Raw genomic sequence first — 24,590 nt, forward strand, 5'->3', positions numbered from 1 at the left:
CACAATAACGAATGTTTATCTCATGTTGGTGTGTAAAAACAAAACATGATTGAGGTTTTTGGCTTCAATCTATTTCTACGATAATTGGTGGCAAAACCTGCGGTAAAAAGACAGGACTGAAGTAGCAGGTAAACAAATATGTTTTTTCTAGAGTTCACAAATCATGGGTATGACATGTTTGCAGGAGGCACAAAAAGGCAAACGATTTTCCCACCTTTTCTGGCAGGGCAATTCCAAATAACCGAGAAACAGTGGATTACCGGAAGGAAGTAAGACAAGTCTACACATGTCTGTTAGAAAAAGTATTCGAACATAAGGGTGCTTTTGAATACACTGTATCCGATTCTCCCATCACTAGTAAGTTACTACGAGAGGTCCACAGTGTCTGTGCCGGTTACTGCGGACATGTCAGCACCAGTCCGTACCTGCCGACTGGAAGGACGACGACGCGCAGGCGTAGAGCCCAGACATGACGAGGGTGTGCGCGGGTACGCCCCGGGAATCGACGTATGACACAGGAAATTATGCTCGCGGAGCTACGCCCCCCAATATACGCTTCTAGCCGAAGTTATGAAACACGTTCCACACACGAGCACACAACTCGATTGTCTTCTTTACAATCCGCAACAGTAACTACCTATGAGAAATCTCGTCTAGTCGTGATCGTTTATTCTCGACTATTCCGGAGTACCAAAAGTCAACTTTAATAATTTTGGATAAACAACGATACGTCAAACAGAAATAAACATTCGAATATGAGAAACACCTGTTTATTTCAACAGCTGAAAAGTGAAATCTATATACTTTCCGTACAACGCGATGTTGATGGTTGATATTCGCAATTTCCAATGATGAACAATCTTACATATCCTCGTGTATTCTGTATGTATATTTGTTCTTTTTTCATTATTTTTCACAAAGTTTTTGCTCTTTTGAAAACTAAAATTCGAAATATTAAAGAGTATTAAGAAGTCTTTCTTATATATTCAATATTGTCAGAACAAATCATGTGTTAGAAACTCTGTCTATTTTGTCTTTCAAGAGAAAAATTAAAATTTATAAATTAAAAAAGAAGGAAAAATATTTTAATTAAATACATTTCTAATTACACGAATTATAAATAATTTCATATTTTACATAGAACAGGATTTTTCCGGACATTTGCCGTAGTTCAGTGATACAAAAAAATCAGTAACACTACGTTTCGAGACCTGCAACCTGATCTCTTCTTCAGGTAAATAACTAACCTAACACATAATTAATTACAAACCAGGTTATACGTAGTGTTACTGAATTTCCGTATCACTGGACAATGGCAAATGTCCGGAAAAATCCTGTTTCCTTCACAATCCTTCCATCGTGACAAATAAACTTCAAACAAAGAATGACACGGAACCTTATATTTACCTAAATAATTAAGTATAATAATAAATTATTACGTAATTTTATGAGAACACCAAAGATAACATTAAAAATGCTCATTGAAATTAAATATGATTAACGATGCCTTAGATTTAATGCATTGTTGGGGTTGGTATTACCCTCGGCTGAACTACTAATAAATGATGAATATTATTAAGTTTACGCGAATTCTAAAATGTAGTCAATAGATTTTAAAGAAAACATTAATCGAAGTTTTTGTATGCGCTGAAATAGGGTTACATTTAATTTTAATACTAAAATATCTGGGATATTTATTCATTCTAATATGCAATAAAGGTGCAAGTTATAAGCAAATGACGTAGCTGGATTCACAAGTCATTTTACCAACTATCTGATAATTTCTTTGTATTGCGCTACAAGAGATTTTTTAGATTTTAATAGTAAATTACAAGTTTTGCAGAAAGGTTTAAAACAAGCTTTACAGCCAAAGGTTTTTTGATATTTTGGAATAGTTTACCAGGGGGTAGTTTAGTTCGTAGAAATAAATATTTAAGTTTTTAGGTCTTTTGAATTTTACTGCAGATGGATTACTAAATGAATTGCTTATTAAAGGCGATGCATGTAAATATTATGTGCTGTTTTAACGATACCATTAATTTTGTACAATCTTAGAAAGTATGTACAGTACTTGTAAATTTTCTTGATAGTTGTAGCTCCTACAAGTACAATTTTGTATTAAGTAAGTCATTATTTTTCATTGATACGAGGAAATCTTCGTATTACTATTTATAATGTTTTGAGAATATCCTCTATTATCAAAAGAACTTTAGGTCGTGAATGATATTCTAATCAGATTTATTTAAACCGTCTTTCTGCTCTAGTAGCTAGACTCTTTACCATGGCCAAGATGACAGCTTGAATAGTTTAAATATTGCACTGGATTTCAAATCTTTCACACGGGTTTTTGTTTTTAGGTGTCCATGATCTAAAAAGGCATCGACATCTACAAATGAGACGATCTTAATTTACTTGTATTTTGTTATTGCTTCACTAAGGTTTCGACACGAATCTCTGACTATCAACGAAAGAACACTTATATTCCGCATGTTTCAACACAGGACAATAATAATTATAACGCCTCCTTTCAGAATGTCCTTGAAAGAGTGCTGTAATAGGCAAGGTCTACGCGAGGGAAGAGGCTTTGAAAGAAATTATTTATAAAAACTGCAGTATTTTCTCTTAATACCTCAAAAAGAAAAATTATAAATATGACCCAGTACGCTTGAACTAACACAGTTTTCTAGAAAATGTAAACTGAATTTTAGAGCGGTAAAAGAACACTCACAATCGCTCATCTATTATTACTTGCTACAGCCTCGCAGAGTCCATTGTTCCCGTACTGGCGTCTACTTATGTTAAAACAATTGTAGGTCCCCATCATATTACATCATAAATGCTTTCACTTAGAAAGCAATGGCCTTTGATTTAGAAAATTACGTGTGAAGCCGCTAGTAACTGCTAGTTTTATAATAAATAGAAAAAAATGGCATAACTTCGTTTTATACAAACAAGTTCATAGAGGTCTGTGTTATAATTTTTTGTGAGTTATAAATTACCACATGACTGTTTTGTCCCGAAAAATAAATATCTATTCTCGTACATAACTTTAGTTTGAACCGGTTCCTTAAACCTTAACATCATATATTGGACAATCCGACCTTTTTTAAAACGTCTAACCTACATAATTATGATGTCGGGTAGCGAAGATCAAATACGAGGGAAGCCTGACATTTTTACCCAAGTGAGCTGTTTAGTAACATATTTCTGTGGATAATTTTGTAAATCCGAAGTAGTATACGGGCATATTAATTATTTCTAGTGGTTAGTAAATAATTTAACTTACTAATAGAGAGTGTGCGTCACCATTACGGTTTACATTGAAATGTTGCTGTTGATTATTTCAAACTACTACTGCAATATATTTTGGTCTGTAGCGAAAATGACTGGAGAATCACAAGAATGACAGTTCATCTCCCGGAGAAAACATATTATAGTAGTATAATATATTATAGTACTGTATTTACGGACGTTAAGGAGGAAATAATGTGTATATAAGCTTGTAACGGTTGTAATTCTTAAAAGCTTACAGATACGCGTACATTATTTCTAGGCCGATTTTTACAATGTAGATGATGTCCCAATGTTTCTAATTAGATTTAACAACTTTTATTGTTTCTTTTAAACATTTCATAATCATTACTTCTTACAATATTTTTGAAACGTGATACGATCGATAGCAGAATATTAATTTTTCACTTGATTTGAAACTGCAAATATTATTGCTTCAAATTTGAGTTTCTTATCTTTACTGATTTATGAAATAAAAATAAATACATACACACGTTAAACTAACCGTTTCTGATCCATGTTTATGTTACATCACATAAATGTGTTGTAAAAATATCGTTAATATATATATATATATATATACGATATTTTTTAAACCAATATCTTTAGTAAATCTCAGCGAAATTAATGAAAATCTTTAATATATATTACAGATTTTCATTAATATATATATAAGAGATTTACTAAAGATATTGGTTTAAAAAATATCGTTTTATATATATTGCAATAGATTAATAATGCATTTTTAAACTAATATTGTTAGTAAATATAAACGAAATTAAAGAAAATCTTTATAAAGTATTACTAATTTAAAAACTAGTAATTTCTTTTGATTACATGCACTTAACATAATATTTATCCAATAATAATTATGTCAGATATAATCTATTTGTAACAAAGGATAAAGACAACGAATGACATTATGTATGTAAACGTTACAGCTATTTTTCTTGTTACAGATAACGGCGGAAACGGCATTAAATGCCGAATTTGTCATTATTTAATCTGCCTTGTTTACAGTTTTCAATACAATCAGTAATCGGGTATTTCAAATTAAATAGGTTAGATATTGAGTGTAGATAAGGGACATTCAATAGTAACAGTAGCCAGACACGATATAAACGTTATCTGATAGCTCGCGCATGTTACCGGTTCTAACCGGTTTGTTTCTTACACAGTATCAATAAATAGGTCACCCACCACTTTACAAGTGCGTTTATTTGACCATCAGTTCTGAGTGCTGAAACGGCCTTGACTTTTACCGCGCAATAATAACAATATGAAACTGTTCATGTGCTCTTATTTTTGATGTGTTGTGAGTTATGTTTCAGTTTACATAGCTCTATACGGTAACCCTGATAAATGTGCGCTTTTTCATGGCTGATAGAGGATGTGAATACAAACACGTTTTGTCCAATACATATGGGGTCACAAATGTTTCATTCCCGATAAAATTGAGAATTTATGAAACGCCTCCTGGTAGGCCACACGTTGTGTTTGTTCCCTTTGAGATTTGGCCGCTGAGACTTAATGCGTCTAAATTACAAATAAAAGAACCAATTCATGTAAACAAGAATGCAAGTCAAAAATCTAAGAGTAGTAAATATAGTTTACATTTCTAAATGCGATCACGTTTTATTTAATATTTCTTTAACGATTCCCGTCATAATAACTTTTAACTTAAATAACAAAGACAATGAATATGTATGCATTTCTATACTTATATTAACAAGCACAATAAGTTATTTAGCACAGAATACGTACATTTCAATATGATATTCTTAGTTATATTTTGTATTAAATAGTTATATTTTGTAAAACTAAACAAACTGCTTGTCAATTTACATTCTAGAGGGTGTCCTTAAATTGCACTACCGAACTTAGTTTAATTTGTCAGAGCAAAATAAGTAAGAAATGTCATATACAGTGTGCCCTGTCTATCTTATTTTACCATTAGTTTGTCTGTTTTATGTTTTGTTTTTTAAAAGGTATATCTTTATATGGAATAAGCGTATAAAGTTGAAACTCCAAAATATTGTAATTTAGACCCGTATTAAAAAATTTCAGAAAAATATTATATCAGGTTTGAGAATGGCGGTCATAAAACATATTGAATAAGTAATAACTCAGAAATGAAAGATTATGTGTATAAGCGTAGTGAAATATGAGCTACTTTGAAATGCACATTTTGATATCAAATCTATTTCTCTAAAACAATAATAATAATCTAATGGGGATGATTCTCGAAGTGAGCGCCATATATCACTTCAAATACACCGATAGAGAATTGTGAAACTTCTGATTAATAAACAGCTGATTGTTGCATTTTATATACATGCTAACACCAAATAATTGTATTTTTAACAAGCGATATTTAGTTAATATAATTCTTACTTATTTGCAGGTATCTCATTCTAAAACAGAGTAACCAATTTAACTCACCAAAGCTTACAAAAAATTGTACGTCAAAACATGAACAGTGTGTGCCAATTTTGCTATTACAAGATGTCGGAATACTGCAAATTCTCGTGTTTCAAAAGCACTGTGGCATCCACTGGTCTAGCATTATGTTAACGATTTGCCACAAAAATTAAAATTGACACAAATAGCACAAACTATTAAATATATAAGGTTACATTAAATACATATTTACAGTGAAAAAAACGAGTGCACGTTTCGTGGAAAAGTGCCAAACAATTGCGGCCGGGAGACTCATGAATAAAATCGTTTTATGCAGTAAATACGTATTTAATGTCATTTTATTGGTTTATTAATTTGTGTTATGTGTCTATTTGTGTTATTTGTTTCAATTTTAAGTTTTATGACGAATCGTCACGGCGATGGAAGAAGACCTGTGACGCTCTGTCGTCGAAACGTGTCATCAAACGGAAGTTGCCTGTTGCGGTACGTGAATCGTGTTGTGGCACGTTTATGTCGCTCTTGCTTCTCCCAACTTGACGCTGGATGACGTACAGAGCTGCTTCCGTGAATTGCTCCCTTGTATGTTTAACTAAACAAGTGTTGTAAGAGGACACGTCGCTGAAAATTGGTGCTTCTGTCGTTAACGATGGAATGTATCCGTAATCTCGTTATCCTTTCACATCATTCACCGTCAATGATGAGCTCGGAACAAGTGTGTCGGGTTAGGCCCGTTGAACACTATACAATTCTATCTGTCCGGAGAAAAAACCGGACGGTTCTAAATCGTGATCTGCTGATTTCCAAACTACACGATTCTGCCCGTCAGGGGAAAAACCGGACGGTCTAAATCGTGATCTGCTGATTTCCAAACTACACGATTCTGCCCGTCAGGGGAAAAAACCGGACGGTTCTAAATCGTGATCTGCTGATTTCCAAACTACACGATTCTGCCCGTCAGGGGAAAAATCGGACGGTCTAAATTGTAGTCTGCTATTTCCACAGTGCACGATTCCGCCCGACCGGGAAAAAGACAATCGGACAAATCGGAGACAACACTTCAGTTCTGTTGATGGTGCGGTCGTGAATGGATCGTGAGCGATTTATTGTGTTCTGTTGATGAAATAACACCTATTTTTCCGGGCATGTTAATATATAATTATAAAAATTCTCCCATGGCTACTGTATCGTCGGCGGAAAAAAGGTACAATCGACTCTGGGTTCATCCAATTAATCAGAGACGTGAGGAAGTCAGGACCTTTTTACGAAATGGGAAATTACGACCGGACGTGTTTTAATTTCTTTTGTATGTCAGTTGTTTCTTTTGATGAGTTGTATGAGATGGACAGCTTTTGATTCAACGTCAATTCCTTCAAAAACGTTTAAATAAGCCAATGAAACACACAAACTGAAGACACCGCCAAAACGCAACCTAAAACCAAACTGAATGCACACTGCATCGTACAGCCCGGACCACTAAACCCATCTAGTGTCAAAGCTTGCGTTTGGTCACTGAGCCGGGAGGGTGACACGGTTACCGTGTTTCTAGTGGCACCGGACAATGTGAAAGATCTCCGCATTGCAATAATCAACTAAGAAAGATAGCCCGTCCGGATTTTTTCCCGGAAGAACAGAATCGTGTACTGTGCAAAGGGCCTTATTGTTCTTCACTGCCGACGAAAGACACCGGCAGTGACAATCGACTCTGCGAGTCTGCGGAAGGTAGTAATAGATGAGCGATTGTGAGTGTTCTCTTACCGCTCTAGAATTCAGATTATATTTTCTCGAGAACTATGTCAGTTCAAACGTACTGGGTCTTATATTTATAATTTTTTATTTTTGAGGTTTTAAGAGAAAATACTGCAGTGTTGTAAATAATTTCTTTCAAAGCCTCTTCCCTCGCGTAGACATCACCTATTACTGCACTCTTTCAAGGACATTCTGAAAGGAGTGTGATATATAGTGTGATACATATTGTCTTGTGTGGAAACATGCGGAGTATAAAGCGTCCTTTCGTTGAAAGTCGGAGATCCGCGTCGAAATCTTGGTGAAGCAATAACTAATATATAAGTTATCTAGCAGTAACCCTCGGATTCACCCGAAATTTTCAAAATGTAAGGCTGTAGCTTTCTTACTGAAAGCATTTATAATGTAATATGATGGAGCCCTAAAATTTGTTTAAACAAAAGGAGACACGTCAGGTACATTTTATTTCAGTATCCAAAGTTGACAGATTCAAAACGTAAATAAAATTTTGTCTGTTACAATTTAAGTTTTTTGTGTGAATAAATATATACGCAAAAGTCTGTAAAAAACCTAATTTGGTCAAAAAAGCGTCAACTTCCGTATGTTTAGATCAATTTCTAGTACCATAGTTGAGTTGAGTTTGTCCACACCACAGTCAAAGATAACGCCCAAAAAGAGTGTAAGGTCGTAAGAGTACTATAAATAAATAAGAGTAGATTGCACGAATGAGGACGCCTCGATTAGTCTTATCAGTATCCAGTCGATACAGAGATTCCAAAATCACGTGACCTCTGGTAGGCTAACAATGCTCGACCGATAGGCACGTAATCTGGTTCCAATTTCCAACAGCCATCCAGAAACGGGAAATAACGTTACTTTTCAATAACCTATTACCAAAATAACATGGTTAGTATCCGTAGCTTTACTAGTTCTAAGGGTATATAGTTTTGTATAACAAATAAAAAATGACGGCTAGCGGCTAAACGAGACATTTCTTGACCTATGTGTATATTACATTTTTGTTTGGAATGATGAATCCTATCATCCACATAAGTTTGTAACAACCTTTTGTGAACACCCTGTATAGAATGATAATTTATAATTTCAATATGAATGTGATTACAATACCGCATGTTTCAGCAATTTGATACAAGTGTTCCTTAATGTGACCTATCCTCTTATAGATTTTTTGCGAATGTCCAGTACAGAGAAAACGTCAAATTTTTTATTTGAAACCCAACTGTTTATGTACTACCAGCGGTTAGTTACCCGTGGCTGCACACAAAATTTCGCAGGCTTTGCACGTCTATGAGCACTTCTGGTTCGAGTGAATTATATTTCTGACGCCAACGTTCGGTTTGCCTTGTTGCCACGATCAATAAAATATTCTTTGTTTAAAGTTCGTCATTGACGATGGAAGGTTTGACAGGATAACAGGATTTCGGACATTTGCCCTAGTTTATGTTACAAAGATATAACACAACGTTTCGATGATTGGAAACTATCTCTTCGTCAATCAAGTGGGGGAGGAATTAGTACATACAAAAATAAACAACAAAGAAGAGATGAAGGGAACGAAAAGGTTTCAAACATACCCAAACGCTGCTTGGAGACTGCCTGGACTAGACTCCAAGCAGCTTTTGGTTATACTTAAACTCTTTTCTTTCCCTTCTTTCTGTTCTTTATTTTTGTACTAATACCTCCCCCACCTGACGAAGACGATATATTCCAATTCCCGAAACGTTGTGTTGTAACATATAACTATGGCAAATGTCCGAAATCCTGTTATGCTGTCAATAAAATATGTCAAAACATTTATATCTAAGGCCATTGTACTTTACTCCGGTAATTGTTTGGGCCATAGTTAATTTTCCCTTGCTTACCCGATCAAGAGATACTGTTACTGTCATAAAAACCAATTTGATGGCACAAATGATTTTAGTAAGTGGTACCATTGCTGCTGTAGATTATGATTTGATTGTTTATGTTTTAATGGCACTGTTTGTCAGATCTGGACACGTCCTACTGGATCTTTACCGGAAACGGAAACCGGCCAAGTAGCACGGAATGCCACCACTTCCTCAAATCTCCCACACAGCTGACCTCCGATTAGCGCTTGTACCGGCCGGTTAATTGTAGCCTAATTAACACGAAGTACCGTTCACCGACCGTAATTGTAATTTACGGATCTTTATTATATAATCAGGACCAAATTGAGGATGAAATCCAAGGATTCCTCAGAGACGGAAATGTGATTGGGTTTCCCCGAGTTGTGTTAGACGATGATGGGTATAGTGTCGGGAGGGAGGGAGGGGAGGGGGTTTGGACTTCGCTGCCAGGCGGCCTGGATTTAGCAGAGCGGGCGAGCGAGCGAGCGGTGAAATGCTACTAGAGTGCCATGACACGCGTGTATTTATAGAAGCTGCACTTGCGGCTTGAGCTGTCCCTATTCTGTCCGCCCAATACCGTACTGTATTGTGAAAACCATTCTTTAAAAAACTGTCATTTCGAAATTAAAAATATTTTAATCGTGTTTAAAAAAACGAAACGATACTTTTAAATGGAAGCTTTTCTTTTAGGAATATTACTGGTTGTTTTGTTATTTGACATTAACATTTTCCAACAGGCACCATTTTGTTAATACTGAATAAAATCACACCATTATTTTTATCTCTCCTCTTATGTATTACTTCCTACTTGCGAAGTTTGGTGTCTGTAGCTTTACTAGTTCTAGAGATATTAATTTTTGTCTAAAATAAATACAAAATGTCGACTATAACATTTCTCGGTGTATATTAGTATGACAGGAGTTGTTTTCTGAACACTCTGTATATGACCTATTCTGACCGAACGGGGTGAACTGATACGTGACGGTAGTCACGACGTGCTCGCTTGGATTATCAGACGCCGGTATCTGTAAATTGATATCACTATATTACACTATAATATAAATCATAAATATTACATACCCCGCTGTGTTTATGCTCTGAAGACTACTACTGTAAAAACCCCACAGCACTACCAAGTCCTAGAATTCCACAATAATCCAATCAGTTGAAAAAAAAACTTGTTAGTTCTATAATAATTATTCTTTAGTATTATACAACTGTATAAAAACTATAATAAAACCCATACTGTATATGAGTCGTGTTACAATTTATTTTCTTTAGGTGAAAAAGTTTTTAAATTGTGCAATTCGAAATTATATAAATTATAGTATAGAATTTGAATTAAGTTCTCATATTATAACAGCAGAAGTCGAGTTTTACTGCGGTCATGATCGCTGTCACCGCTTTTTAGCTGGAGAATTGGGAAAACAGGATATAAAATCACATCCTGTGTCATATTAAACCTCGTTACAGAATTGGCCAAATGCCAGTACGAAAATGTGAGCTTTTCGATGGCATGCCAAATTAATAACTCTGGCAGTTCTTTAGTTTTCAAATTTTATTGCCTTGAAGAATGCTACGGGTTTATAAACTCAATTCTCCTCTCAACAAAATTGTCTGGTCGCGTCCAAATTTAGAGATTCACATGGAAATTTATTTCGGCCCCGGTCGCCGCCGCAACGATTTTCATATTTCAGACTACTGTATCCACACGGGGGGGGGGGTATCGGGTATCGCTCCGATGGACTGTACAGTAGCAAATTTGAACTGGTGACCTTCCAAATCGGTTCCAAAATCCAACAAGATATCAAACCGAGAGAATCATGTTCTTGCAGCATTTTAACTGTTAGGCACATTGAACAATTTGACTATTTAAAGATAACAACTAAAATGTAAAAAGATAATAATCAATAATAATTTTAAAAACCCAAATATTCGCCTTTGCTCCAAAAATTACATTTTTACCATACTCATTTATTCTGAATTATATGAAGATCTCATAATTGAGCAAAACTGACGAATCGCGAATTATGTTCTAAGTGCAATCCATTGATATCCAACATGGGCGTGAGCACTTTCCCACATCACTGTCACATACCCAGTTCCGACAGTATGAATGTGTCTGTTGCTATGTATGCAGTTTCCATTGTGAGCAACACCTTACTATGTATTTCCATAGAATTGCACACTCATTAGAATAAATATTACAATACGCACAGATATGGAGAGTTACTGTCATAAACTGTGACTGTTATCTTTCCTTTGGTAGCGAACTAAAATTTAAATTGTTTACCTCACTGTGATACAACTTAAACTTGTATAATTTTGAAAATATACAGAGTGTCCTACGAGTAAACCGACAAACTTCTCGGGTGGTTTCCTCTCATCAAAATAATAAAAAAGTTCATATAAACGATGTCCAGAAACGCTTTGTTAGCGAGCTACGTCTAGCGAAATATTTCGCTCGATTTTCTAGAAAGGGGCGGAAATAAAGCGAAACTGGCGATTTTATGGCGTAAAGAGAGTTGTTAAATTTCTTGTATGTTATGTAAAATTAACTGAAAAATTAAATAAAATACGTCTCAGACCTGTAAGACGACCCATTTCTGAGATATCAGACAAAATATGCAAACTTCGGTCACGAAAAACACGTATTGTTTAGATTTGAAGTACATTAACTTCACTAAATGCGTAATAAACACGCAACACTTTTTAACCAAAACTTTATAGATAATGTAATTATGAACAGAATGATGCAAAAAAAGGTCATTAATAAAGAAACACAAAGTTAAAAAAATTAATGTTTAATTAAATCAACACAAACGAAAACAAGACAGAAAATGCAACATCTGTTTATTAAACGAATGTTCTTAGTAAAAACAAAATATTTGTATTCCAATTTCCGTCATTTCCTAGAAAAATCAAGCGAAATCTTTCGCTAGCCGTAGTTCGCTAACAAAGCGTTTCCGGACATACAGTATGTGTATATGAACATTTTTCATTATTTTGATGATAGGAAACCACCTGAGAAGTTTGTCAGGTTACTTGTGGGACAGCCTGTATAATTTTAAACGTAACAATAAAGAAAGGTTGTAACCTGCAATTTGATAGTAGAGATTGGTTTCCTTACCACGCTATACGAGTACTACAGAAGAGGTAAAACCCTAAAAGCATTCATTGATTTAACTCATAGTCACATTTTTTACTGACAACCGTTGCGTGTATGCCATAGGGATTTGTTATAAAGACGAGCGAACCTATAAAAACTAATTTTATTTATCAAATATTACATTTCTGGAATTAAAACTGACTGGAATACTCAGTATGAGGTCTCATCACATATAACAACTGAGAATGCCGCTGTTATATTTACAACTTATACTTTACGTTTATAGGTCTACGTAGCACATTACTTACTAGTTTGATTGGCATGGGTATAATTTAAAAAAGTCATTAGTGATATATCGCAACTATAATTAATACTGGTAAATAAAATGTCTTTAAAGGTCACGAGAGGCGTAAATTATTTTTTATACGTAATAGAAAATTGTTCAAGATTTCTTGCAACAAATAGCACTTCTCAGGTAACTTCGCTACTACATGTGTACAGAGACACAAGACAAGGTTCACTCACATAAGAGTGAATCTCTGATGTTATACATCAATAACGACTTAAAAACAAAATTGAGAGCTACACATAACGTAGCTATGGTAGGAAGGGTTGATTAAATTGAATGTTGAGTTTAGCTCCAGTTCACCTTCCTTCTATTGCAGCGTCTGGTATCTGACGCTGTCTCAGACTTGACTCCTGGAATCTGGAGTCGTGTTCGTCTGAAGAGATCCAAAGTCGAGAGACAATCGCGATCGTTGTTCCTGGAGCAAACGAACGTACGACGTGCATCTAACTGTTATCATCACGCTTCTGAGGGCTCCAATCCGTCTGAGGACCGTCTTGTGGAAGGCTCACATTATACAGGATGTAACAAAACTCTCCACACAAACATTTTTCCATGGAAACTAGGCCCCAAAAGCTAAATGCAACCCATTTAGTTAATCTCTTTTCGTCTACCGTCTGTCTGCCTGTAAGTGTTTTTAAGTTAAAAATCGTATTTTTAAACTACGATTTACAACAAAACTACTATAGTACACCTTTTCTCTGGATGGGACCAATCAGTAAAAAGGTTTAATCGCATTTGCTAATTAAATTTCAGATAGCTGCCAATAAAATATTTACACAAAAACATCTTACAAAGGACTGTACTAATTTTACAAAAATTAACTTTTGTAAACAATTGATCAACAAACCTATTGACATTTTTAATGTTGAAGTCAGAAAACAACTGAATAACTGCATTATAGCATGATTAGTCCGACCAAGCTTCTTCAATCTCAAATTTCTTTACAATAATGTAACAGTTTTACAATGATAAATGTGACAGATAACAAATTATTTTGAATCTATCCATTTAATTAAATTATTTTATTAATGAACTGTTTGTAACCTTATTGTGATAAAACTTTATACTCTCTAAATTTGACATTGATTGCCATTTAATTTTTTTATAAAATGTTCTACAGAAATTTATTTGTTAACCTTTTTTACCACTGTTATTTTAAAATATCTTTCAGTTCAAACATTTTAAAATGCCGCTATATTTAAATTTAATTTTAAAATGCAATCAATTTTACTATTCATATATCCTGTCGATATACTTAAAATTGATTAAAGTTGGTTCATTAGTTATAAAATATGATTTTTTTCAATAAAAAAACTACAGTATACACACGAAAGATAAATGAAAGAGATGGAACTACACGTGAAGCTCAGGCTAATGCGTAGTCGCTAAATTGCTGACTGTACAACACGTGAAGCTCAGGCTAATGCGTAATAGGTAACATGCTGATGGAAATACACGTGAAGCTCAGGCTAATGGGTAGTCGCTAACTTGCTGACGGTACTACACGTGAAGCTCAGGCTAATATGCACTTAACAACTTGCTGACGGTTTCAATCTCTCACCCCAAGACACTGTGCCAGCAACAAACACAGAATGTCAAACAGCGAACTGAATAATCATCTGGCACAATCATCGGCCACACACTGCCAGGGAGGTGCGCCTCGTGAGAATTTGGCACTTCTGCTATAATTTTGTACGTTCAGTAATAATACAGTACTGAAGGTATTCTACAGGTATATTGATTAGGCCACCTTAACACTATACCGCACATTTCCATAATATGCCGCGGAACCCTGTCGAGTCTGGATGTAACGTTCCGCTGCCAACGTTATCGCTACCACAGATCTTCGAGGCTTCCACCACCACCAGAGCTGATGGGGCTACAGCTCAGACGTTGCGTCCACCTTTCTCCCACGTACGAGAACAATGGTATTGTGAGTACCAGCACTTAATCCAATTTCCATTTATATTTGTTTTCGTTTACATTACCCACAATTCTAATAACCACAATGGCTGTTTCCTTTTAATAAATTTGGCTCGATCAAAACACGACGAACATTAATCCCCCCCCCCAACAACCACACACCTCAAATTTAATCTCGCGCCGCGTGGCTGAGAAGTGAGTCAGCACCGAACTTCCTGACGATAGGCCAAGGCGTAAACTTTTACTGCTCACACAAACAAGCAAACTCCGAAATGCCGAGCTATAACGGGAAGGTGTTTCATTCTGACACCCGGTAATAATTCCGAATTTCGTAGAATGAATTCCGCATGACGTAAGTTTGTCTTTTCTGGAATTTGATGGCAGGAATGTTATAATATAGGGGCCTGATTTAGATAATGAAATATATGCAAATAAAGGAAATGTTTTCTCGGGCTAAACGTTATTTTTGGCATCACCTAACCTAGATGCACACAAAGTGTTTATATTTATCGATAGATTTAATAGGATGCACATAAATTTATAGTAAAGGTAATTAAATTACATTACCTTTCAATTAATTTCTACTGGCGTTTTCACGAAGAATTCATTAATGAAACACTCAATCTAGAAACATCATTGTATTCCTTCGCGATTATGTTGTGTTATTAAACCCGTTTAGTGGAAAAAATATTTTTATTAATAAATAATTATATTACAGATTCCACGAACAATGGACCGAAGCCTCCAAGAAACCGAGTTGAGAATTACAGTTTAACCAATGGGCATTTCTGTTCCCTATGGTGTGTTGTGTTCAAAATAAAATATAAAACTGTTGTATTGACTGCCTCACGCTAAGTATGTACGGGAATTATAACCCATGTACCTTTACAGTGCTTCTGCGATATTTTTTTTGTTTTGACATCACACGGAAGAGCGGTAACTCCAAATCTAAAAATATTGAAAATATTTTAAAACAAAGGCTTTAATTAATTAAACTAAATAATTGTACTATACAGCTATACGTAAGAAAAGTAAATAACCCTAGTTTCCTATATTTGGTTAAAAATGGCCTCGTTATAAGTGACCAAATTAAAATTAAAACTTAAAATATAAATTTTATTAGATGCTAATATTCGATACTCGTTATGCATTATACTTTTTCATGATAAACTCAGAAATTAATTCTTTTTTTAAAACGCTACAATAACAGTCTGTCTATTGAGTGACACCAACTTCACTGTAATGGTGCGCCGTAAGACGATTGCCGCAATCAAAGTGTTAATGTCTCATTCAGGTGACGTTTCTACTTCAGATTGTTTTGTTTTATGACATCTTTGTTTCCAGATGCCAAGCAACTGTTTTCATCATCTTAAAGAAATCTCTGAATGTTAATTCTTCATTTAAATGCACAAATTCTCGTTTTTGTTTTGTTTTTGACTTGATTTATTAGTTAAACAATATCCTGCTGCTCAAAACGGTTTTAAACGTATTTGATTATATTTTGTATTTACTTGCTTATTCTTATTGGAATCAAATGCTTAATTTTTGAACAAACACTCCAATAATTAAGAAAGATTTCTTAATTATTGCAGTGTTTGATCATAAATTAGATATTTGATTAATTTACATTTTTCAGAATATCTTTGTTCTAAAGCATTTTCACGATTACCGGAGTTTCTAACATTTTTACGATTCAACGGAGTTTCTGACACTTTTTCAGAAAACATTTAGCAACCATACACTTTGCTTTTTACATTCCATTTACTGATTCACTTCACTGTTTGGTGACAATTCCTTATTAAAATTTTTTAATTAATTTAAAAGTCTAAAATATCTAGTTTTGTACAAAGTTTGCAATTTGGTTAATTTTGTGTTTTCACAAAACACAAAATTAAGCGTGAAAACACAAAATTAAGCAAAATTAATTACGTTGTAGGTGTACCTATTATGTTAGCCTTCATGGTTTTTAAGTTTCTTTAGTTCCGTTGATTGGTTTTTAATTATGATTCTGTTAACTTTTTTCCTCCAGATAACCTTTGATTAACTAAGTACATCTTGAGCGGATTTATCAATGTCCCAGTTTTGGGGATCTTCTGGGGAAAATACTGCTTCAGCTGTTTTGAGTTCGTAATGATTATCAGAATATGTATTCAATTTTTGTAAATCATGTCCTTTATCAATGTGCGTTGTTTCTTTTTATTCTTTTTCTCATGCTTTTATCTTTCTTTCTATTTCAATAACTCTTATTATGTGGGACCATCTTATATTTTTTGATGACATTCTCGCATTCTTTTTCGAAGAAGTAAATTATTTCTACTTAATTTTTTTTATTCTTGTGATTTTCAATGTAAAAAGTATTTAAATCAGTGAAGCTGCTATACTAGTTTTATTTAAACGAATTAGGGGTATTATTGATTAGTGTACTGGTGTTTTACAAAATAGTTACTTTATAGCATGAACATAGTTTAAATAATTGTATCAGAATTTACGTAAAGCATATTTTAAAACCTTTTCAATGATGATAACAAACAAAGTAAAATAAATTATACAATCTAATTTCTCAAAAATGTTTACTAACAATATGAATTTTATAAGAAAAATCCTAGTAATTTTTACTATAACACTATTGGACATATTGAGAATATCCATTATTAGTAGAAATGATTTTATCTCAATAAGGTCACCATGTGTATGTTTTATTTGCTTCCTTCGCAGGCAAAATTCACAAAATTATTTAGTAAGTTTCAACTCTCAGTCCTCTGTCATATTTCAGGCACGAGACTGAGAATTATGTGAATGATGGAGGTTTACAGTGGAACAAGTTCCAAGCACCACATTTAAAAATGAGTAAAATTAAATTTTGTCCTTCGTTGAACATGCTACATAGCACATTAAATAAAAATATTATAATGAATACTTACTTGATAACTTAAGGCAGGGGACTTATGTCGAATAAATTCAAGTACTATAAAATCTGGAGAAAACTTTCAGCAATTCAACAGTAAACTTAGTACATAGACCTATGTAACATGGCTATCTCGAGAAATGAAAATTTGAGACTTGTTGAGAAAAGTTGATTTATATTTCGACAGATTATTTGTTTTCTTTATTCATTTAACCCTTTCATGCCCAAATTGTGAAAAAGTAAGAAAAAAATATTTTCTGTAAAAATGCTTTTATTTATACTTTGAATAAACACTTTTCATTAATTATTTTGAAAATCCATTACAATTTAAACATTTAGGAAACTGTGTCCATATGGATTCTATAGGAACACAAGTATCCAATATCAATTACTTTGTCACTACACTATTCTTTGCCCATAGGTGCCATATGGCACTAATTTACAAAAAACAAACTGGTAGATACATAGGAGAATAATAACAATAACATTTTGTATTTTCATTAACAATGTATTATTTACAATACTAGTCAAAATTATTACAGATTGCAATATACACAGTTACACACTAGTCACAGGTAAATCAAATTGAATCCATATGGCACCTACAGACAGGTACAGCCGGAACCATGACGTTTGAACAAAATAACTGAATCCATATGGCACTTACAGGCATAGAAAGAACTTCACTACCATAAAACAATGAACTTGTCATGTCTATAGAATCCATACAGATTCAATTATACTTTGGGTGTTTTACAATAGATTATACCACTTATCTTAATTTTATGTAAGTAAATACATTTGTGAAAACCTAGACAACATTATAATTTTTCCCAGTTTCCATAACAATAGTAAATAATACTAACTTATCTCTGAAAATTATGAATCCAGCAGTTAATGTAGTAGCTGTGAGTTTAGCTGAACAAAACCTTTTCTTTTGAGAATTTACAGGTATGCCAACATGAAAAAAATTATTTTCCCACTCAAACATCAAATTTACCCGTCCCCAGAGTTTAAAATCTGTAAGATTTCAGATGTTAGCTCTAGAAAATCAGAAAGAAACTGAATCCATACGGAGCCTATGGGCAGGAGAGAGGAATTTTAAAATATCGACAGGGGACTGAGGAACTAGCTGGTTACAACTACTGTAATTGCGTTACATTGAAATTCTCATTCTCTTGATTTGTATCTAGCTCACCTAAAGACTCAAAAGTGTATATTTTACAATTTACGGTGTTAAACTTACATTTTGTATAAAATAACTGTACAATCTGATTTAAGTGAGCTAGTTACAGAGCAAAGAACTGAGAATTGTGTGGTTTACACTTTTTTCGTTCACTAGTATATGTTTATTTGCAATGTATATTACATACTAATTAAGCAATTAAATAGTGTATTTTGTAATACCAATTGAAAATAAAAAATAATCTATTCAAATGTTACTAAAATTGAGTTACATGTAATTGCCACTATACATGAGAATCACTAATGTGCAGCCCCGATATGTTTGTTGGAAGAAAATAATGAAGAAAGTAACTTAGTTCTTTGTCATTAAACGCTGTGTTTAATGCTTACACAATTACAAGTTTTTAGTACACACACAAACATGCAGACAGGCGAAAGGCATATTATGGTTTGAGGAACTTATGAAATTAATTTAACCATTTAAAAAATTATGTACTTACGTCCATCAAATGTAAACTGGTTGGTATCATCTAATTGGCTTGGAAGAGTCCTGAAACAAAACAAAATGCTGCTATAAATAATAATCAAAATTCGTTACAAACATGTATTGAAGCGATCAAGTTATTTTTAATGTTATACGCATAAGTATTCTTATACATATATACGAGAAAGTTATATGATATATAACTTGTTGAACCATACATGTTTTGGAAAGTCGACTAAATACTGTTTGTAGTGCTATTTCTCCCAGACAAGTTTGGCAAAGCGAAGTACCTTGAGTTCTATGAAAGCGTAAACTAGTAGCAAGGAACCCCTGAAACGCGAAAATCTAAAACTCCGGAATTCCAGCAGATACTATTTAGTAGTGTTCTAGTCTGGATGGTTAATGGCGGCAAGTACATACAGGGTCCCAAAAAATATTTTCAGGCAAAGGTCCAGATAGAGCACCCCTAGATGTAGCTACATAACCGCGACTAATACAATTTTATCGTGCAATGCATTTGAGTGTGCACTCAAGTCCGTAAATATGGCAAATTTATCACTTCACTGCACAAACACAGAGTTCAAAGCGATCTATTCAATTTTACAAATAAATCCTAATTCGTCACAAAATGTACAAATCAGAAGCATAAATAGTTGTAGTACGTAAAAGACACTCAAACAACCACTGGGAGAGGGTAAAAATACAAGGCTTATCTCGTTTTTATCTTCCAGATAACATTTACCTTGCTTACAAGTGAATCGTTAATTTCGTGGTAGAACCAGTTTGAGAAAGTTGTCCATTGTCAAACATCAGATAAAATCCAATGTTTGAAACGTTGAATTCTACACTATTTCTGTAAAGTTTCATAGTATTGATTAAATTTAATTTAATTTGTATTCTTATAGAATTTGATCTTAAATTCATTAAGATCAATTATTTTACTGTGCTTTCATGGAGAAGTATTATTTCAGCTCTGCTAGTAAAAATACTAATAGAAAAATAATTTATATTAATTAATTTAATGAACTTTCTATTCTCGAAAAAAAACTGTTATTTTCGATTCTGTTTATTTTGAGCGGAATCTTAGACATGATGTGACTGATAGATAAATTCACCATACATTCATGTAAATAACTGAGAAAATGTACATATTTTAAACTATGTCTGATAACATAATTATAAGGACTTAACTTTCATACCTTATACCCTCAACAATTTTAGAATTAATCATTATTACAGGTTTTTTACAATCAGTTGTTTGTTTTATTAAACTCTAATGCCTGTACTGTACTGTACAAATTTTTTATATGTTGCTGCATTTCTGGCCAGGTAACATTGAAAAGATCAGACAACTAAATTAACTATTGAAGTTGCTATAACCATGAATATTATAGGATACTAGTTAAAATCATTCAACACTTTAGTAACTTGAAAACAATAAAGTATAATAGCCTGTGCATGTTTCGGTTACTTAGCTCTCGAGTTCCTGTACATCTGAACTTCTGTACATATTGGACACTGGTTTTTGGAACACTTTACCATGTTGCACTTAATATCACAATATTAAAATCTAATTTCTGTTCGTAGTACCCAAATCTAAATTTTTAATTTGATCAATTATTAATTCACTTAAAATTATAAACAGCTTGACATATGATTTCATGTAGGATGAGAATTCCTGTGGCAGAAAATGTTGGTTGTAAGAGGTGACGAATAGGCTGCTGTCAAAACAACGATATATTCTTCTACATGAGAGTCAGCTTATCTAATCCTTGAACAATATGGTATAGATATAATGTACTGTATAGGTGAACATCAAACCCCTGATAGTTATGGTTTCCCCGGTGTCGAACGCCATGCATAATAGAACGCCTGTTATCGAACATTATGCACGTAGGTTACGCGGCAGAAATAAAACACTGCCTGGTCTTGTCGCTGTACTAAATCAAACTGTAAGTTCAATAACATGTTTATCTAATCCTTGAACAATATGGTATAGATATAATGTACTGTATAGGTGAACATCAAACCCCTGATAGTTATGGTTTCCCCGGTGTCGAACGCCATGCATAATAGAACGCCTGTTATCGAACATTATGCACGTAGGTTACGCGGCAGAAATAAAACACTGCCTGGTCTTGTCGCTGTACTAAATCAAACTGTAAGTTCAATAACATGTTTATCTAATCCTTGAACAATATGGTATAGATATAATGTACTGTATGGGTGAACATCAAACCCCTGATAGTTATGGTTTCCCCGGTGTCGAACGCCATGCATAATAGAACGCCTGTTATCGAACATTATGCACGTAGGTTACGCGGCAGAAATAAAACACTGCCTGGTCTTGTCGCTGTACTAAATCAAACTGTAAGTTCAATAACATGTTTATCTAATCCTTGAACAATATGGTATAGATATAATGTACTGTATAGGTGAACATCAAACCCCTGATAGTTATGGTTTCCCCGGTGTCGAACGCCATGCATAATACAACACCTGTTATCGAACATTATGCACGTAGGTTACGCGGCAGAAATAAAACACCGCCTGGTCTTGTCGCTGTACTAAATCAAACTGTAAGTTCAATAACATGTTTATCTGTAGTTATGCTATTGCAAATAAATGTCTACATCTTCTTCTCAACTTTAAGTTACTGGAAAGATTGTTGTTTTAGGGAAAGGACAATGATTTTGATTCGTATGCAGATTATTCATATACAGGGTGTAAATTAAGTCCTGATACGCCTGGATATATTCCAAACGGATTGAGATATCGATGTAAAACCTTCACCTTCAAAAATTCTCTCTCCCTTTTCAAAGGGGGTACGGAGGGGTAACTTTAAATTTTCAAATTGCAACTCCTATCTTGTGACATTTGTCATTTTAAAGGCATATTTATTAGGAACAAAATTACACTAAGAAAACATCTCTGCGCCGTTTCTAGTAAACATTATAGGCAAATAAAACAAATAATAATTTGTAGGGATAATGCCAATGTCGCGCATTTCAACACAATGTATGCGTGATATGTTTTAGTAAGACTTGAGATGCCCAGCTTATCCCCTTTACGTAGTACTAATGTTTCTGGTGTACAAAGTTTTGGTTGTTTGGTTCTTGTATTGTTTGGTTTGCCAACTTTTTCCAGGTGGCATTACAATGTAAAGGGTTATTTCCCCATAACTTTTGCTAGGACTGTCGTAGCGATGTTTTGAAAATTCCTTTAATTACATGTCACAAGATAGAGGTTGCAATTTGAAAATTTAAACTTACCCCCGCACCACCTTTGAAAGGGAGGGATATGGGTTTTTATGATTAAAAAATCCAAAAAAGTATTTTAATTAGTATGGTAGAGGTTGTACATCGATATCTCAATCCGTTTGGAATATATCCAGGCGTATCAGGACTTAATCTACAACTGTGTTGTGTACAACTGTGCTCACAACTACACAGAGGTTAAGCTGAAAGAAGACTCGGGTAAGGAGCAAAACATGTGATACATATACTATGGACAACTTAATTAAGGTCAATAATATCTAGAGAAAACCAAATAATTGCAACCACTTTCACAATCGCTGTACGTCGTGGTCGCCTCCCACATAATAATAAATGGAGGAAACCGATAACTTAGGCCGTGGGAAAAAAACCGAACACCAGACACGATCTAAATGAAGATAATGTGAAATATACTACTAAATAATATAATATATTATTTATATTGAAAAGTATTGTTATTTGTGAAGATTATAATGCATGAAGCACAGTGTGACGTGTCTACTAAATTTCAAAAATGTAGCTTTGACGAATTTTAATTAAAAATAATATTTTTATTAAATACGTACGGTCAAACGGAAAAACAATCCTTCTTCTGTCATATGTCCCATTCGATTTGTCCTTATTTCAATGCTGTGGGCCAATTTCTGAAATACTGCTAACCCGTTATGGATTCAGAATGTATTTCTTACTGTCTTTGATATACACATTTGGCTCCGTGAAATATCACGAAAGTCCATGAACCCATGTGGGTTTTATATAGTGATTTTAAAATATCCTTGAGATACGAGCAAGTTTAAACGTGTTAATTCCGCAAGCAAAACAAGAAAATAAGCAACGTGTAAACATTTACACTTTTATGCTAACGCGATCTGAAGTACCGCGCATGTGTGAAAAGTGTGCAGTCAGTCGCGAATTGTTATCTTCATTTTGTCTTCCTTCATACTTGAAACCAATTCTACTCACACAACTAAGTAAAGAGTGAATAACTCGCTTTTAGTTGGTCTGTATTTGGTCAGCTACCGTTGATTTAACCTCCATTGACGTCCCTGAATGGGTGAAAAGCTAAGAATATTATTAGGAACAGAAATGAATATCGTTACATGTCATTAACCCTTTCCCCTTTCCATTTTTACCTCCGCCAAATGTAGCGCGGCTGACGATTCATTTCTGTCTCAAGAACGCACTTTTCTCGCTTTCAAGAAACATCAGGTTGTGTACTTATACAATGCACATTGGCTGTGGACTCGTGGACGTGGACTATATAACCAATAGGCAGTTAAGCTTACAGGTTAGCCAGTAAGGTATCGTGTTAACCCGCCATCAGGCTCCTTGTTAGATGGCATCTAATAAAATTAGTCTAACTGAAGAATTTTCTATTATAGTTAGCGCTGCCACCTGAGCGTCATCTAGTGCTCAGATTACTATGTCAAAAGAAGTTTTGTGGCGGTAATCCGAAACACGAATAAAATAATAAAAAAGTTCAAAACGAAAAAGAAGAATGATTCTCTCGAATAGAGAACACTTTGCGTTTATGTCGATCCCTTATTATGTGCTAGGATTATCAGAGAAAATCGAGTAAATAGAAAGTACATTAAAACCGCGTTCACAACAAAAATACACGTTTAGTCCGCCATTAAACTCCTTGTTAGATGCCATCTAACAAAATTAGTCACACTAAAGAATTATTGTTTTTAATAGCTAGCGCTGCCACCTGAGCGTTCTCTAGTGATCAGAAGACTATGTTAGGAACATGTTACACTTTGCAATTGTATATTTTATCTGTAGGCTGAATGGTTGGGGGTGGTGGCAATGAAAGAGCGTAGAGCCAGTAATGTTAGTTGCCATCTACGCACGAGCCTCACTGTGTCAGTCTTACTGTTAGGTACCGTCTACTCGCAAGCCTATTAACGTTTGTGTTTTCGTGTCGGAGTGGTTTGTTGTCGTCATACGTTTTAATATTTTATTCGTGTATTCTGATTATTTATTAGTTCAAAATTATGTTTTTATGATGGCAAA

At 34.1% G+C, this 24,590-nt stretch overlaps 1 protein-coding gene across 4 annotated transcripts in view; it reads right to left on the reverse strand.

Annotated features, from left to right (window-relative positions):
* Positions 1-24,590, reverse strand: part of LOC124364590 (centrosomin-like) — a 134,022-nt gene that overhangs the window by 69,498 nt on the left and 39,934 nt on the right. For 3 of the 4 annotated variants that reach the window (XM_046820175.1, XM_046820177.1, XM_046820174.1), the window contains exon 2: positions 19,316-19,365. In XM_046820175.1, coding sequence (XP_046676131.1) covers positions 19,316-19,365 — 50 coding nt within the window. Of the gene's footprint in view, positions 1-425; positions 700-19,315; positions 19,366-24,590 lie in introns of those variants that run through there. The other variant, XM_046820176.1, reaches the window with a different exon arrangement.

The sequence above is a fragment of the Homalodisca vitripennis genome, chromosome 6 (genome assembly GCF_021130785.1).
Source record: "Homalodisca vitripennis isolate AUS2020 chromosome 6, UT_GWSS_2.1, whole genome shotgun sequence".
Lineage (NCBI taxonomy): Eukaryota > Metazoa > Arthropoda > Insecta > Hemiptera > Cicadellidae > Homalodisca > Homalodisca vitripennis.